This window comes from Empidonax traillii, unplaced genomic scaffold (genome assembly GCF_003031625.1).
Source record: "Empidonax traillii isolate 1590-97213 ecotype Southwest subspecies unplaced genomic scaffold, ASM303162v1 scaffold1851:size166798, whole genome shotgun sequence".
NCBI classification, from domain to species: domain Eukaryota; kingdom Metazoa; phylum Chordata; class Aves; order Passeriformes; family Tyrannidae; genus Empidonax; species Empidonax traillii.
The window spans coordinates 18,522-30,627 of NW_020957044.1; the positions used below are offsets into that span (position 1 = coordinate 18,522).

Consider the following 12,106-nt stretch of genomic DNA (forward strand, 5'->3'; position numbering starts at 1 on the left):
GGGCGAAGGTCGCCGGAAGCGGCGGCGCACGTGGCTCTGCTTGTCCTTGGGCGGGCGCCGTGACCGGGACAGGGCCGGGGGCACCGGAATGGGGGGGGGATCACTGCACCGCCCCCAGGAGCCGCCCCAGGTTGTCTCCCGCAGAGGAAAAGCCCACCCCACAGGCCCCACATGGGAAGGGAACCCGCCCCCCAGAGGATCAGAGCCCACAGCACCAGCCCCCAAATCCCCCTCCCCATGGGGGTGGATCCCACAGCACCAACCCCCACCTGCCCTCCCACCAAGAGTGGGGACTCCTGGGGGAGAGGAACCCACTCCAGGAGGGAATCCTGCCCCACATCCCTCCCCCGGGAGAGGAGCCCAGCCCCTGCCCCCCTAGGAGGGGGTCCCAGCCCCTGCCCCTGCCGCAGTGAGGAATGCACAAGGCCCAGGCCGAAGGGAGAGCCAGGGGAGTCTTCAACAGTTTATTAGAAAGAATGCAGACATTAAAAAAATCCCAGCTGCTCTGAACATAAATTGAGGTTTCTCAGCCCGGTCGCAGGCCCCACGGTCTGTCACTCGCTGCCAAACCCACAGTGCAAATACGATTTGGTCTAAATGTACAGATTGACAAAGCAAACAATGTACAGCCACTCACCCCGGGCGAGGAGGGGGGAGCTCTGGGGGGGTCACATGGAACCAGGGACAGGCTCCGGCCACCGGCGCCGCTCGGGGGGGGTGGGGGCCCAACACCAAACTAGGAGGAGTTTTAGGTTTTCCTTTTCAATACGAACTTTAGTGGAACAGACCTGAAGACGCCACAGGGGGATGTTGCCTCGCCTGCTGGATTTGGGGAGCCAATGACAACAAGTTTTGTTCCCAGTACAAACGGACAATTTCAGGCCATGGAGGAGGAGGAAGGGGGGGAAAAAATGCTCGTTAACCATTTGGCGTAAATTGAGGGGTTCTCCCATTGCAATTACATCTGCTACGAGGCAAGGAGGCTCTGTAAACTTTATTGCAACTGTTCTGTACGGATTGCCTACACCTCAATTGGGGGGGTTGTTTTGTTTTTTGTGGGTTTTTTTTTTGGAAGTCTGGAAAACGGTTCATGCATAACGTTATTGCCTCTCGTGGCTTAAGACCGCCCCGTGCCATGGGACACACCTACCATCAGTGAAGCCATTTAAAATGGACTGAAAATGGGTTAAAAGGATGCAGGATCTCCCTTTAGGGCTATCAACTCAGGAATTCTTATCTCAATTATGAAATGTTGTGATGAAGTTCTTTCCCCAAAACCCTGAAGACGACAGTTTTCCTTACTCCAGATCCGGCATTTCTACACAGAGAGAGAGAGAAGAGAATTGTTTTAGGGTTAGTTTGTGGGGTGATTTTTTTTTTTTGGTTGTTTGTTTTTTCTAAGAGCTACCAGAGCCCCACTATGTCACAAGGGACACGAGCAAGACGACCTGGCCCTCAACCAAGGAGGGCACGGAGCAGTTTGGGGCCTCTGCCCTCCCCTCCTGGCTCTCCCCACGGGAGATCCGTGCCAGAGCCGGCCACCCCGAGCACATTCTGCTCCTGCAGCCGAAGCTGCCCTGGGACTGCAGCTGCCTGGGAAGGTCAAAGTGGTATTTGGGGCTTGTGTGGAGAGGCTTTCTCAGATTAGGCTGTCTCCCAGCACTGGCTTTATCTCCTGCCAGGACTCAGTGGGACGGACGGGGGAACATCTGCCGGCCCTGCCCGGGGCCGGGGCATTCAGCAGCTGTGTGAGGGGAAAACAACAACTTACTTTCATCATCACTGTCTGGTGAGTCCTGCAAAGGAAAAGAAACAGCGTTAAGTGGAGCAGACGGCCCTGAAGGCACCTTTCCTCCAACACCACCCCCCAGCAACGAGGTGCTGCTCCCAAATCCAGCAGCAAGCTGGATCCCCTTTGGGCAGAGCGGGGATTCTGAGGAACTCCAGGTCCCACAGGGCTCAGTGAGCTCAGTCTGGTCTCTCTGCAGAGCCCACAACAACCCCCAGTCACTACAGAGAGAGACACAGACTCTAAACTGCATGGTGCCCCCACTGCCCTCAGCACTGCTGAGAGGGAGGGAAGAGAGTCCCCAGCTGGCATCACCTGCCCAAACAAGGTTTGGGGCTATTTCAGCTTTCTGCAGTGCTGAAGAGGGAGCACAAGACTTCTTAACCAGCCCTGCCTGTGTTTACTCCAACCACATACTCACATCATCTGCCCCATCTACTTCTGGCAAATCTACGTCGTCGTCTCCACCCATGTTGTTCATCATCTGCTCGGGGAGAGAACAGCCACGAGTCAGGGTGAATCCAACCCCCTTTTCCTCCCCAAACCAGCCTGGAACGGTTCTAAACCAACAGCCCCTCGTTGCTTTGACAGAACAGTTCCCCCCACGCAGGAATCACAAGGTGAGGATGCAAGAAAAACTGGGACTAATTGCCCTGCAAACCCCGAACTCCAGGAACTCATCAGCCCCTACCTCGGAAAAGCGATCGAAATTGGACATGTCTTCATCTGAATCATCTTCCCAGTCTTTCCAGTTGTTGAAGTCCACGCTGAGCCAGTTGAGCTGCACCAACACAAGGAGTTATTTAAGGACAAGGAATCTTCTAAGGACAAGGAAGGACCCGGCTGTCAGTCAGAACAGGCAGGTTAACGAGAGCTGCCACCGGATCGGGAGCAGGAAAAGTGACCCAAAACTGCTCCATAATTCCAGCATGACCCAAATATGCACTAAATGAAAAGCCAGGGGGGGCAGCAGGTGCCCAAACCCACCTTTGCCCTCTCTTTTGTTAACCTTGGCCATGCCTGACCAGACTCTCCTTTTCGTAAACAACATAAGATGGATCTGTCTGTTCTTTTATGCTTCGATTCCTGAAAAAGAGCAAATACCCATTAGTGCCATCAGGATGAGCTTCACCACCAACTGCTGACATCCCTCATTTGTTTTAACCTCTCCACCAATTCTTTATCCTGAAAAAACACTTCAGGATAAAATACTCTCTCCTGAAAAAACACTTCCATGGATCTGAGCTCAAGCATATTCTTACAGGCCAAAGAAATATTTGCCCCCAAATCCCAGGAGCAGCCTGAAGAACAGATGGTATTCTTTTTAGGATCACAGAACGCCAGAATGGTTTGGGTTAAAGATCATCCCACTCCACCTCCTGCCATGGGCAGGGACACCTTCACTAGACCAGGTTGGTACAAGTCCCATCCAACCTGGCCTTGGGCACTTCCAGGGATGGAACATCCACAGTTTCTCTGGACAACCTGTTCCAGTGACTCACCAGGTCCCAGCACTAAGAACACCCACCAAGAGGAGACTGGGCATACTCACATTTGGATCGATATTATTAAAAAGGTCGATTTCATTTAAATGTTTAAAATTATCACTTCCTCCAAGACAACTGCAAAGAGAAAAAGTAAGTTGGTGTTTAGCCCAGAACGCGTCGTAGAACAAATCTGCTTCTTCTCAGCCCTCGGGGACCTCCCCGTGCCCCAGTTACTCACCTGAACGTGAGTTTGGACTTTTCAAAATTTACATTAACATCTTTGCTGTCTTCAACACAGAACTCAATAAAAACGTAGTCCCTCCGGTCGTACCACTTTGCAGAGGCAGGCTGCCTGTGGGCACAGCAGGTTTGGGCATTTCATCAATAAGTTCAACTTAAAAACCTCCCTCCCGTGCTTAAAACCTGCATTTCAAGCTTATTATTCATCTTTTATAGCTGCTTAAGAATGAAAAAAGATGTAAAAGAAATTATGCATTCAGTGCCCAACACCCCCAAAGAGCTCCTGGGAGGAGCCACTGGAATCTGAGAGACTGAAATAAATGTTTCAGCAGATCAAAGTTGTGATAAACGTTAAGATGAGCTACGACAGACGAGCCAGAAGCTCCACCACCTCCCACAGCTGCCTGGGCAGATTTCAGGGTGGTTTTGGTCACTCTAAGAGTTAAAACCAACCCAAAGCAAAATCACTGAGAAAAATCTTCTTTTTTTGGGCACTGACACTATTAAAAAATAGACTTACTATGATGAAGACCCAGCTGGTGTCAGCACAGGTACGAGAGCTGGAGAATCCTCGCCCCAACCTCTTCCTATAACCTCCTGCATACTCAGACTGGAACTCCCATGCACTTTGGAATTCTCCTCCCTTTCCAAAACCACCACAAAAAGTAACAGCATGTCCAGGGCAACTCCAGTGTTTGCAGTTCCGCACTGAGGACTCACCTGCAACGCTCTGGCCTCGCTCCATGGACTGGGGAGAGACCCAGCAGGGCCTGGACACCCTCCTCCCCCCTCCAGTTACTCCCTGGCAACTGTGGCCAAGCCCAGGGAACGCCTGCATTCCAGGGGAACCAAACAGGCTCCCAGCAGGGCTGTTACCAAGGCACAGAGGCCACACACTGCTCTGTCTTCCTGAGATCACAGAGTCACGGAACGGGCTGGGAGGGATCTTTTCACCCCCTGCCCTGGGCAGGGACACCTTCCAGGGACGGGGCAGCTTCTCTGGGAATTCCATTCCAGGGCCTCACGGGGAGGGATTTTTCCCAGCTGATGCCCCTGCAAAGACCTGCAGTGGGATGAGGTGGAATGCTCTGAGCTGGACAGGGAGATAACCAGGGGGACATGAGGGTGACACAGCCTGGGACTGCAGCTGCCACCCCACTGAGGAGGCCCTTTGGGCTCAGCGCTGCTCTGTAAGCACCGTTATTAACTCTTCAGACCGTTTATACAGGTGACCTTCGCTAAACTTTCAGGTCAGATTTTGACTCACCTGATCATCGATCGATCGATTCTTGGCATCGAGCTGTGACACATTTAGGGAGGTGACTCACCCAGGGCTGCACCTTCCCCAAACCTTCCTACCTGCTCCCATCCACTGTCCTCAGGATGAACCACAGCAGGGCCCAGCCCAGCCCCAGTTGAACCCCAAACCAGCCAGCTCTGATCAGCTCCCCACAGGAACCACCACGATGCCTCTGGCAGCCCCAACACTCCTGTAGGTGCAAGAACACCCGGGCAGAGGCCAATATCCGAGGATTTAACTTCCACAAACACAAAAACTAGTGGATTCTGAACTCAGCCTCGAGTTTCTGCAACATGCTGTTCCAGGAGAGAAAACCTGACGCTTCCCCTTGCAGTTGCATTTTAGGGAATGTTAATTATCACCTTACTCAAGTGAAGTGCAGCAGCACAGCAGGAGTTTTCTTACTGTGGTATTTTTAATTCCTTCTCAGGCACAAGTATCCTCTTCTTACAGGGAATGAAAAGACTCTCAGAGGAAAAGAGGAGGAGAAAGGCCCCACTCTGTGCCCTCTGCGTCGGGAGACAAAACCCCCCAGCGTGGGACAGCGGGGACGTCACTCCAGCCCCGTTATCCAACAGGAATCTCAGTGTCCCTGCCCGGATGACGCAGGGGCTGAGCAGTGTTAACACTTCCCAGTTCTCAATGTCAATGGAGACATCTCCAGCCTTCCCAGGGAGCCGCTCACATCCCGGCTTTCGGCCGTGACCTCGGGATCTCTGCCCGGAGCGGGGGTTTGAGGCACGGAACTCACAGCACGTCCAAAAACCTCACTCAGCTCAAGGAAAACACACACACACACACACACACCCCCCCGAGCTGGAGAGGAATGAGAGCCCAAATACATTTGACTCGACCACGATTCAGGTTTCTGGGCCCTAAACCTGCGCTGCCTCCCCGGGAATTCAGCACTCGCCACCGGAACTGCGCCTCTCCTTCTTTTATCTGCCTTTCCAATCTCGCCCTCCCAAAGGGAGGAGGGAAAATCTCCCCCAGGACTCGCCGTTCCAACCAGCAGCACAGGACGCGCCCGAGCTGCCGCCCAGGGCTGGGACGAGGAGGAAGCCGCGGCTCGTTGGAGTCTCCTGCCCACACGGAGATTCCCAGGAGACAAACCACACACGGCAGCCCTGCACGTGCTCCCAGCGCTCCAGAGCTGTTCCCACACCCCCACGGAACCATCTCCTCCTCTCACAGACGCTGGAGCGCCACCAGCAGAGCCACCTGTTGCACACACAGAGCTCTGTCCCTGCCTCCTGCCCAGGGGGCTCTGGTTACCCCTCAGCCGCGGGACTGAGTTCTTTGGGAAGGAGGAGGCGACTTCCACGTGCTCCCTCCTGCGTGGTTCCCAGGGAGCAGGGTGCTGAGTTCCATTCCAGAGGGTTTCCTCTGTCCCATCCACCCGGGTTTTCCGCATTCCGATGGCAATTGTGATTCCAGCACCGTGGAACAGGTTCTAGAAGCTTCCCAGCAACACTGATAGGTAAGGTGGAGACTCAGCTTCACCCCAGAGCCCTCCAGGCCCTGCCGGATCCACGGTGGCTCCGTGGGGGCTGTGCTTCTAGCCTGGATATCCCTGGATATTCCTGCCTCTGCCACAGCAGCAGCTTCTCAACTCACGAGTGGAATCTCAGATCTCACTGGCTGCAGCAATTCAGGAAGTTCCCAAACCTGTCCTCGTGCTCCTTGTATCCTGTGCCTACAGAATCCTGCCTTTGTTTCCTGGGAGCATCCTGGCAGCTCCCACAGCCCGAGGACGCTGCAGGAGTCAAGATTCCCAACAGGATTTACCCCCCAGACAGCAACAGAACCTGTTTTACTAAACTAGCTTTCTTTCCGCTTGTAAACCCCGGAAAGGTGCTTTTTTAACTAAAAAAAAAAAAGCCTCATTTTAGATTTTAGACGACTCCAAGCAGAGGCAGCAGCGCTGCAGTTTCAGGATGATGAACTTTACAGAAATTAAACAAAAAAGTCCAACTTTATCACGTCCCTCTCGCTTTCAGTCACGTTAGGATGAAGCAGCTCCATCGTCTGGGGTTTCAGAACACGAGTGAACGCCTGACTGGGGACAAGGGACGAAAAGCCACCAGTCCCTGAGGGGTAGCTCTGTCCTCAGACCACCTCCATTCATTGCAGCCAGACACACGGAGGTCACAGAGCCACGGAACGGCCTGGGCTGGAAGGGACCATAAAGCTCATCCCATTCCACCAGCCCAGGTTTCTCCAAGCCCTGTCCAGCCTGGGCTCGGGCCCTTCCAGGGACAGGGCAGCCTCTGGGAAATCCATCCCAGCGCTTCACCACCCTCACCACACAGGGAGGAATTTCCTCCCGGTATCCCACCTACCCCTGCCCTCTGGCAGCCTGAAGCCCTTCCCCCTCGTCCTGCCGGGAATGGCATCTCCGGGGGCAGCACACACAGCCCTCCCCTCCGCGGCCACATTTCCCTCTTAAGTGTCTCCCCGCACATCAGAAACTCCCGGCTCGTCCTCCCCGCGCGTTCTGAGCGAACGCTGACCCCGAGCCGGAGCTGTGAGGCTCGGGAGTGCCCCGGGGCAGGCGGTTCATTGGGGCTCCCCGGGAGCGCGGGGATGCACGTGGAGCGGATCCAGCGGCTCCCCCGGGCCGGGCCGGGCAGCACCGGGGCTGTCCCCCCCCCCGCCACGGGCAGGGACACCTTCCAGCCGCTCCGAACGCCGTCCAGCCCGGCCTCGGACGTCCCGGGGACGGGACAAGACCCGGCGATGGGTTTTAAGTGGAGAAGTGGAAGTTTGTAAACAAGATCCGCCCGCCTGAGCGCTCCGGGCGGCTCCACGCGCTACTTACCGGGAGTTCTCCACGGTCTCAGGCGGTGCCACCGACCCCACTGGGCAACGCGCACCGACCCCCGGCACCCCCCGCCGCCCCATTCATTCCGCGCAGCCCCGAGCGGGGCCGGGACACCCCGCCCGCACCGCGGCACTCCGGGGCCGAGCCGGTAACCGACCGCGGGCGCTCCGCCCTCGCCCGGTAACCGGGGCCGGGCCCGCCACAGTTAAACCAGGGCGAAACCAACCGGGGTCAAAACCGACCCGCCGGGGCCGCCCCAAGGTCAGCGCGCGGCGCGGAGCCCGGCGCTCGGCGGCGGCTCCCGGGGCCGCGCCCGCGGTTCGGCGGGGCCTGGCGGGGCCTTCCCGCGCCGCTCCCTCCCCCCCACCCCCGGGCCTCACATGGCGGCAGGCGGCGGCTGCGGCGGGCACTCCTGCGGGCGGTGCTGCGGGCGGCGCTGCGGGCGGTGCCGGCGGCGGCTCCGGGGGTCTCGGAGGGTCTCGGGGGGGCTCGGGGGGCTCCGGCGGCGGCTCCGGGCGGGCTCGGGGCTCGGCGCGGCCTCGCTCCCACAATGCCCCGCGCGCGCTCGGCCCGTGGTGACGCAGCAAAATCCCCGCGCGCGCCGCCGCCGCCGCCTCCTCGCGCCGCCGCGCCCGCTCCGCGCATGCGCCGACCGCTTCCCACCACCCCCCCTCCCTTCTCCCGCCCCTCCGCGCCTTCCAGCAGGTTCTGGCCGCGCGTGCGCGCTGCGGCACGACCGGGGGGACCGGGGAGGTGGGGCCGGGACCCCCCAATGTCGCGTCCTGTCCCCCGTCCGGAGCCCCCTCCGCTCCTCCCGCCGCTCAGGGGGCTGTCAGAGGGACAGTGAGAGCCCCCCGAGCCTCCTCCTCTGCAGGCTGAGGCCCCCCGGCTCCCTCAGCTCTCCAGCCCCTTCCCAGCTCTGGACCCGCTCCAGCCCCTCAGCGTCTCCTGTCGAGGGCCCAGAACTGGGCACAGCCCTCGAGGGGCCTCAGCAGGGCCAGCACAGGGGGACAGTCCCTGCCCCGAGCCTGTGCCCACACCACGGCTGGCACAGCCCAGGGGCCATTGGCCTCCTTGTCCACCTGGGCCCACCTGGGCACACCTGGGCTCAGGTCCAGCCGCTGTCACCAGCACCCCCAGGGCCTCTCCCAGCTTTCCAGCTGCTTCCCCCAGACTGGAGCACTCCACGGGGTCGGTGTGACCCAAGGGCAGCACTGGGCACTTGGTATTGTTAACTCTTCCCCCGTTGGCCTTGGCCCTCGGATGGAGCCTGTCCCAACCCCTCTGCAGAGCCTTCCTGCCCCCCAGCACACCCCCAGCACACCCCCATCCCACCCACGGTGTCCTTCCTGCACTGACTGAGGTGCCACCGATCCCCCTGTCGAGGTCAAGGACGAAGGTGACCCTGACCTGGCCCCATGGATTGTCCCCAAGGAGTATCCCAGCCCTGGGCTGCCGCTGCTCCAGGGAGATGCTGTGGGAGGCAGTACCAAAGGCAGACACATCCACAGCCTTTCCCTCCTCCACGAGGCCCCAGTCCACCCATCACACACTGCAGGGGAACCAGGAGAAGCCCCCTGAAGGGAACCCCAGGGGATGAAGGAGGGGAGACCCCGCAGTGACTGAGCCTGGCCTGGCGCCGCCCCGGGCTCGTGTCCAGCCGTCCTTTGGGGCAGGAAGGAAATGAGGGGACGGGCAGGTGGTGTCAGGACGGGGTACTGGGACCAGGATCTTCCCGGGAGGAAGCCTCCACCCTGCGGCTGGGGCTCCCAGGGAAGGGAGGGCGGCAAACCACCACCACGGAGCAGCGAGTGTTTCACCAACAATAAGCCACAACTTTTATTAACCGATAGAAATAGTACAAATTTTAAATTTAGCTGTATTTTAGTCTTCTCTGAAACACCAAAAAAGGCTCCTCCCTCCGGCGGCTACATCGTCAGCTCCTGCAGGGAGAAGGGGGGTCAGGAGCCAGCCAGGAGTGCCCTCCAGCCCCCCGGGACACCCCGAAACACTCACCATTATCGCGTTTACGATGTCGTTGCTGTTGTTCTTGAGGGCTCGCACGGCCTTGGCCCGCGACACGTTCGCCTGCGACATCACCAGCTCGATGTCTTTCACCTCCACGCCCGTCTCATCAACCTGCAGGAGACACAGAGCCCGGGATGGGCGCCAGCTCCGGGCCTGGCACAGGCTGGGACTGCCTGGATTGGGGCGGCTGCTGCTCCACCCACAGGGATGGGAGCTGGGAGGCCAGACCTGCACTGCACAGACCCCCAGGAAGGACCCTGCTCTCCCTGTGCCACCACGGAAAAGGCATGGATGGAGGAAAGGAATCCCAGGGTTATCCCAAAGCAGCTCCACTCAGCCCCGCAGACAGGCTGGGGAAGGCGTTACCTCCTCTTCCTCGCTCTCCTCCTGCACGGTGGGGGTCTGTGTGTTTTCCTGGATGTTTGAAACGGGTTCTCCTTGCACTTTGAACTTTTCGGCAGCTGCCAGCTGGGCCTGCTGGGACAGGTCTTCGATCTGCAGGAGGGAAGGAGCGGAGCTGAGGCCGGTCCTGTGTGGTGCCAGCACATCCCACGGCTCTGCCACACGGCCCAGCCGGGAAACCAGCCCTTGGTACACGCCTCAGGGACCCACAGCAGGAGCCACACAGGGTACACAGGTGACAACAAAGAACCTGCTGGCCCCCAGGTGCTACCAGGGTGGGCTCACCTTGGCCTCGCCAAAGACAATGTAGGTGTCTGACGCCGGGCTCTTGTACACGTCTGGTTTTGTGATGACAAACAGGATGTTCTTGGATTTCCGGATGGTGACCCTGGTGACCCCCGTCACCTGGCGAAGGCCCAGTTTGGACATTGCCTGGAAAACACGAGGGGAAGGTCAGTGAGGGAAGGAAGAGCTCCAGATGCCCGGATGTGCCCACTCCTCTGTCCAGAGCCCGGGTCCACATGGAAATGTGCCCTTGGTGAGCAGCATTCCCGGGTATCAGCCGAGGGAACGCTCCAATCCCAGGACTGCTGAGATGCCCAGCATAACCTCGAGCCCTGGAGCTGTCCAGCAGGGACAGGTGACACCCACACCCCTCAACCTCACCTTCCGAGCTTTCTTCTCGCTCCGGCTCTGTTTTGCTTTGCTGACGGGTTCCTCATCTATTTCGGCTGCTGCCGCGAGCTGCGTGGGGAGACAGCGACAGGGAGCCGTGACAACCCTGAGGTGACACAGGAAACCACCCACAGGGATGCTGATCCGCCACGGATGGCACATGCCACCCGCCCTACCTGTGCCTGCTGTGTCGTGGCCTGTGTGGAGTCTTGCTCTTCGAGCTCTGGTACGGATTCATCGCTGTCGGACTCTGTTCCAGATCCTGCAGGAACACACACACACCTCACTCTTCCCACCTCAGGCAGGTCCAAGGGACGCAGCTCATTTGGGGCAGCCTTTGCTGCCGCTTCCCAGTGCAGTCACCAGTCAGCCCAGTTAAGTGGTGTGCCCCAAATGCCACCAGGAGCCATCCCTGCACCCCAAACGCCATCAGCAGGGTGGCACAAGAGCCTGTCTCCAGCCTCTCACCATGGTGGGAGCCCCACGGATGCCTGGAGGCTCTGGAATGCCGAGCCCCCTGAGGAATTTCCAGCCTGAGGCACCAGGAGGAGTGTGGGAGGCACTCCTGGGGTGGCAACAGCCCAGTGTGACAGGTGCCCTTGACACAGAGCACCGAGCCCCCACTCACTGAGCCCTCAGGGCTGCTACATGTCCATGGCCTCCCTACAGGGATCATTTGGGATTACCCTGATGCCCCCTCTGGCCGCCCAGAGGGCCACCAGCTGCAGCGCCACCACCACCACTTGTGACCCGCGGCACAGCCGTGTCCAACCACGCGAGTGACCGAAGCAGAGCCGGGTGTCCCCGGCCTGGCAGGTGGCCGGGATGCTCCCATGCAGCCATTACCTGGATCCAGTCCCATTTCCTGCTCTGGGAAGGGCCTCTGTGCCCACGGCACACCCCTGGCACAGCCCTCCGCAGGTGCCAGGGTGTGCCCGGGATCCCAACCCCTCAGGCAGAGCGCGGGGACAGCACCGGTGCTGCCGGACGGACAGGGGGACACCGCGTGGACAGCGGTGGGGACGGCCCCGTGGCAGCTCTGCCCGAGCCTCCGTGTGCAGCAGCTCCATCGCGGTGCCCATGCCACAGTGCCACAATGCCACGATGCCACACCGTGCTCGTCACGCGTTAGTGCCCCCGGGGCCCTGCTCGGGGTTAGTGTCCCGTGGGCAGCCAGTGACACTCCATGCACACGGCAAACCGCGGCCGCAAATACCCTTGTCATTCTTGAGGGGCGCCGGGGGGGCCGGGACCCCCGCGGGGGGGGACAGGTCCAGCAGCACGGGCGGCTCGGGAGGGAGCAGAGGCGGCAGGTCCTCGTCGTCAGCGCCGAGCGGGGCCTTCGAGGGGGGCTTGGCTGG

The 12,106-nt window shown here is 59.3% G+C and overlaps 2 protein-coding genes across 4 annotated transcripts in view; both read right to left on the reverse strand.

The window, feature by feature from the left end:
* Positions 1-443: 443 nt before the first annotated feature.
* Positions 444-8,080, reverse strand: PTGES3 (prostaglandin E synthase 3). 3 transcript variants are annotated; one of them, XM_027908817.1, is made up of 8 exons: positions 8,021-8,080; positions 3,515-3,628; positions 3,342-3,411; positions 2,777-2,875; positions 2,481-2,570; positions 2,211-2,273; positions 1,772-1,796; positions 444-1,318 (listed from the first exon to the last, which is right to left on the reverse strand). In XM_027908817.1, coding segments are annotated over exons 1-8 (483 nt in total). In that variant the 5' UTR covers positions 8,023-8,080; the 3' UTR covers positions 444-1,298. The 3 variants fall into 3 exon arrangements, with proteins under 3 accessions (XP_027764618.1, XP_027764616.1, XP_027764617.1); XM_027908815.1 differs by lacking the exon at positions 8,021-8,080 and adding an exon at positions 5,817-6,010; XM_027908816.1 differs by lacking the exon at positions 8,021-8,080 and adding an exon at positions 4,784-4,806.
* A 1,374-nt stretch (positions 8,081-9,454) lies between these two features.
* The window catches only part of NACA (nascent polypeptide associated complex subunit alpha), an 8,414-nt gene continuing 5,762 nt past the window's right edge, over positions 9,455-12,106 (reverse strand). The window contains exons 3-8 of the mRNA XM_027908825.1: positions 10,922-11,007; positions 10,737-10,814; positions 10,356-10,502; positions 10,035-10,163; positions 9,657-9,779; positions 9,455-9,583 (exon numbers count right to left, since the gene is read on the reverse strand). Coding sequence (XP_027764626.1) covers positions 9,569-9,583; positions 9,657-9,779; positions 10,035-10,163; positions 10,356-10,502; positions 10,737-10,814; positions 10,922-11,007 — 578 coding nt within the window. The 3' untranslated portion in view covers positions 9,455-9,568. The remainder of the gene's footprint in view (positions 9,584-9,656; positions 9,780-10,034; positions 10,164-10,355; positions 10,503-10,736; positions 10,815-10,921; positions 11,008-12,106) is intronic.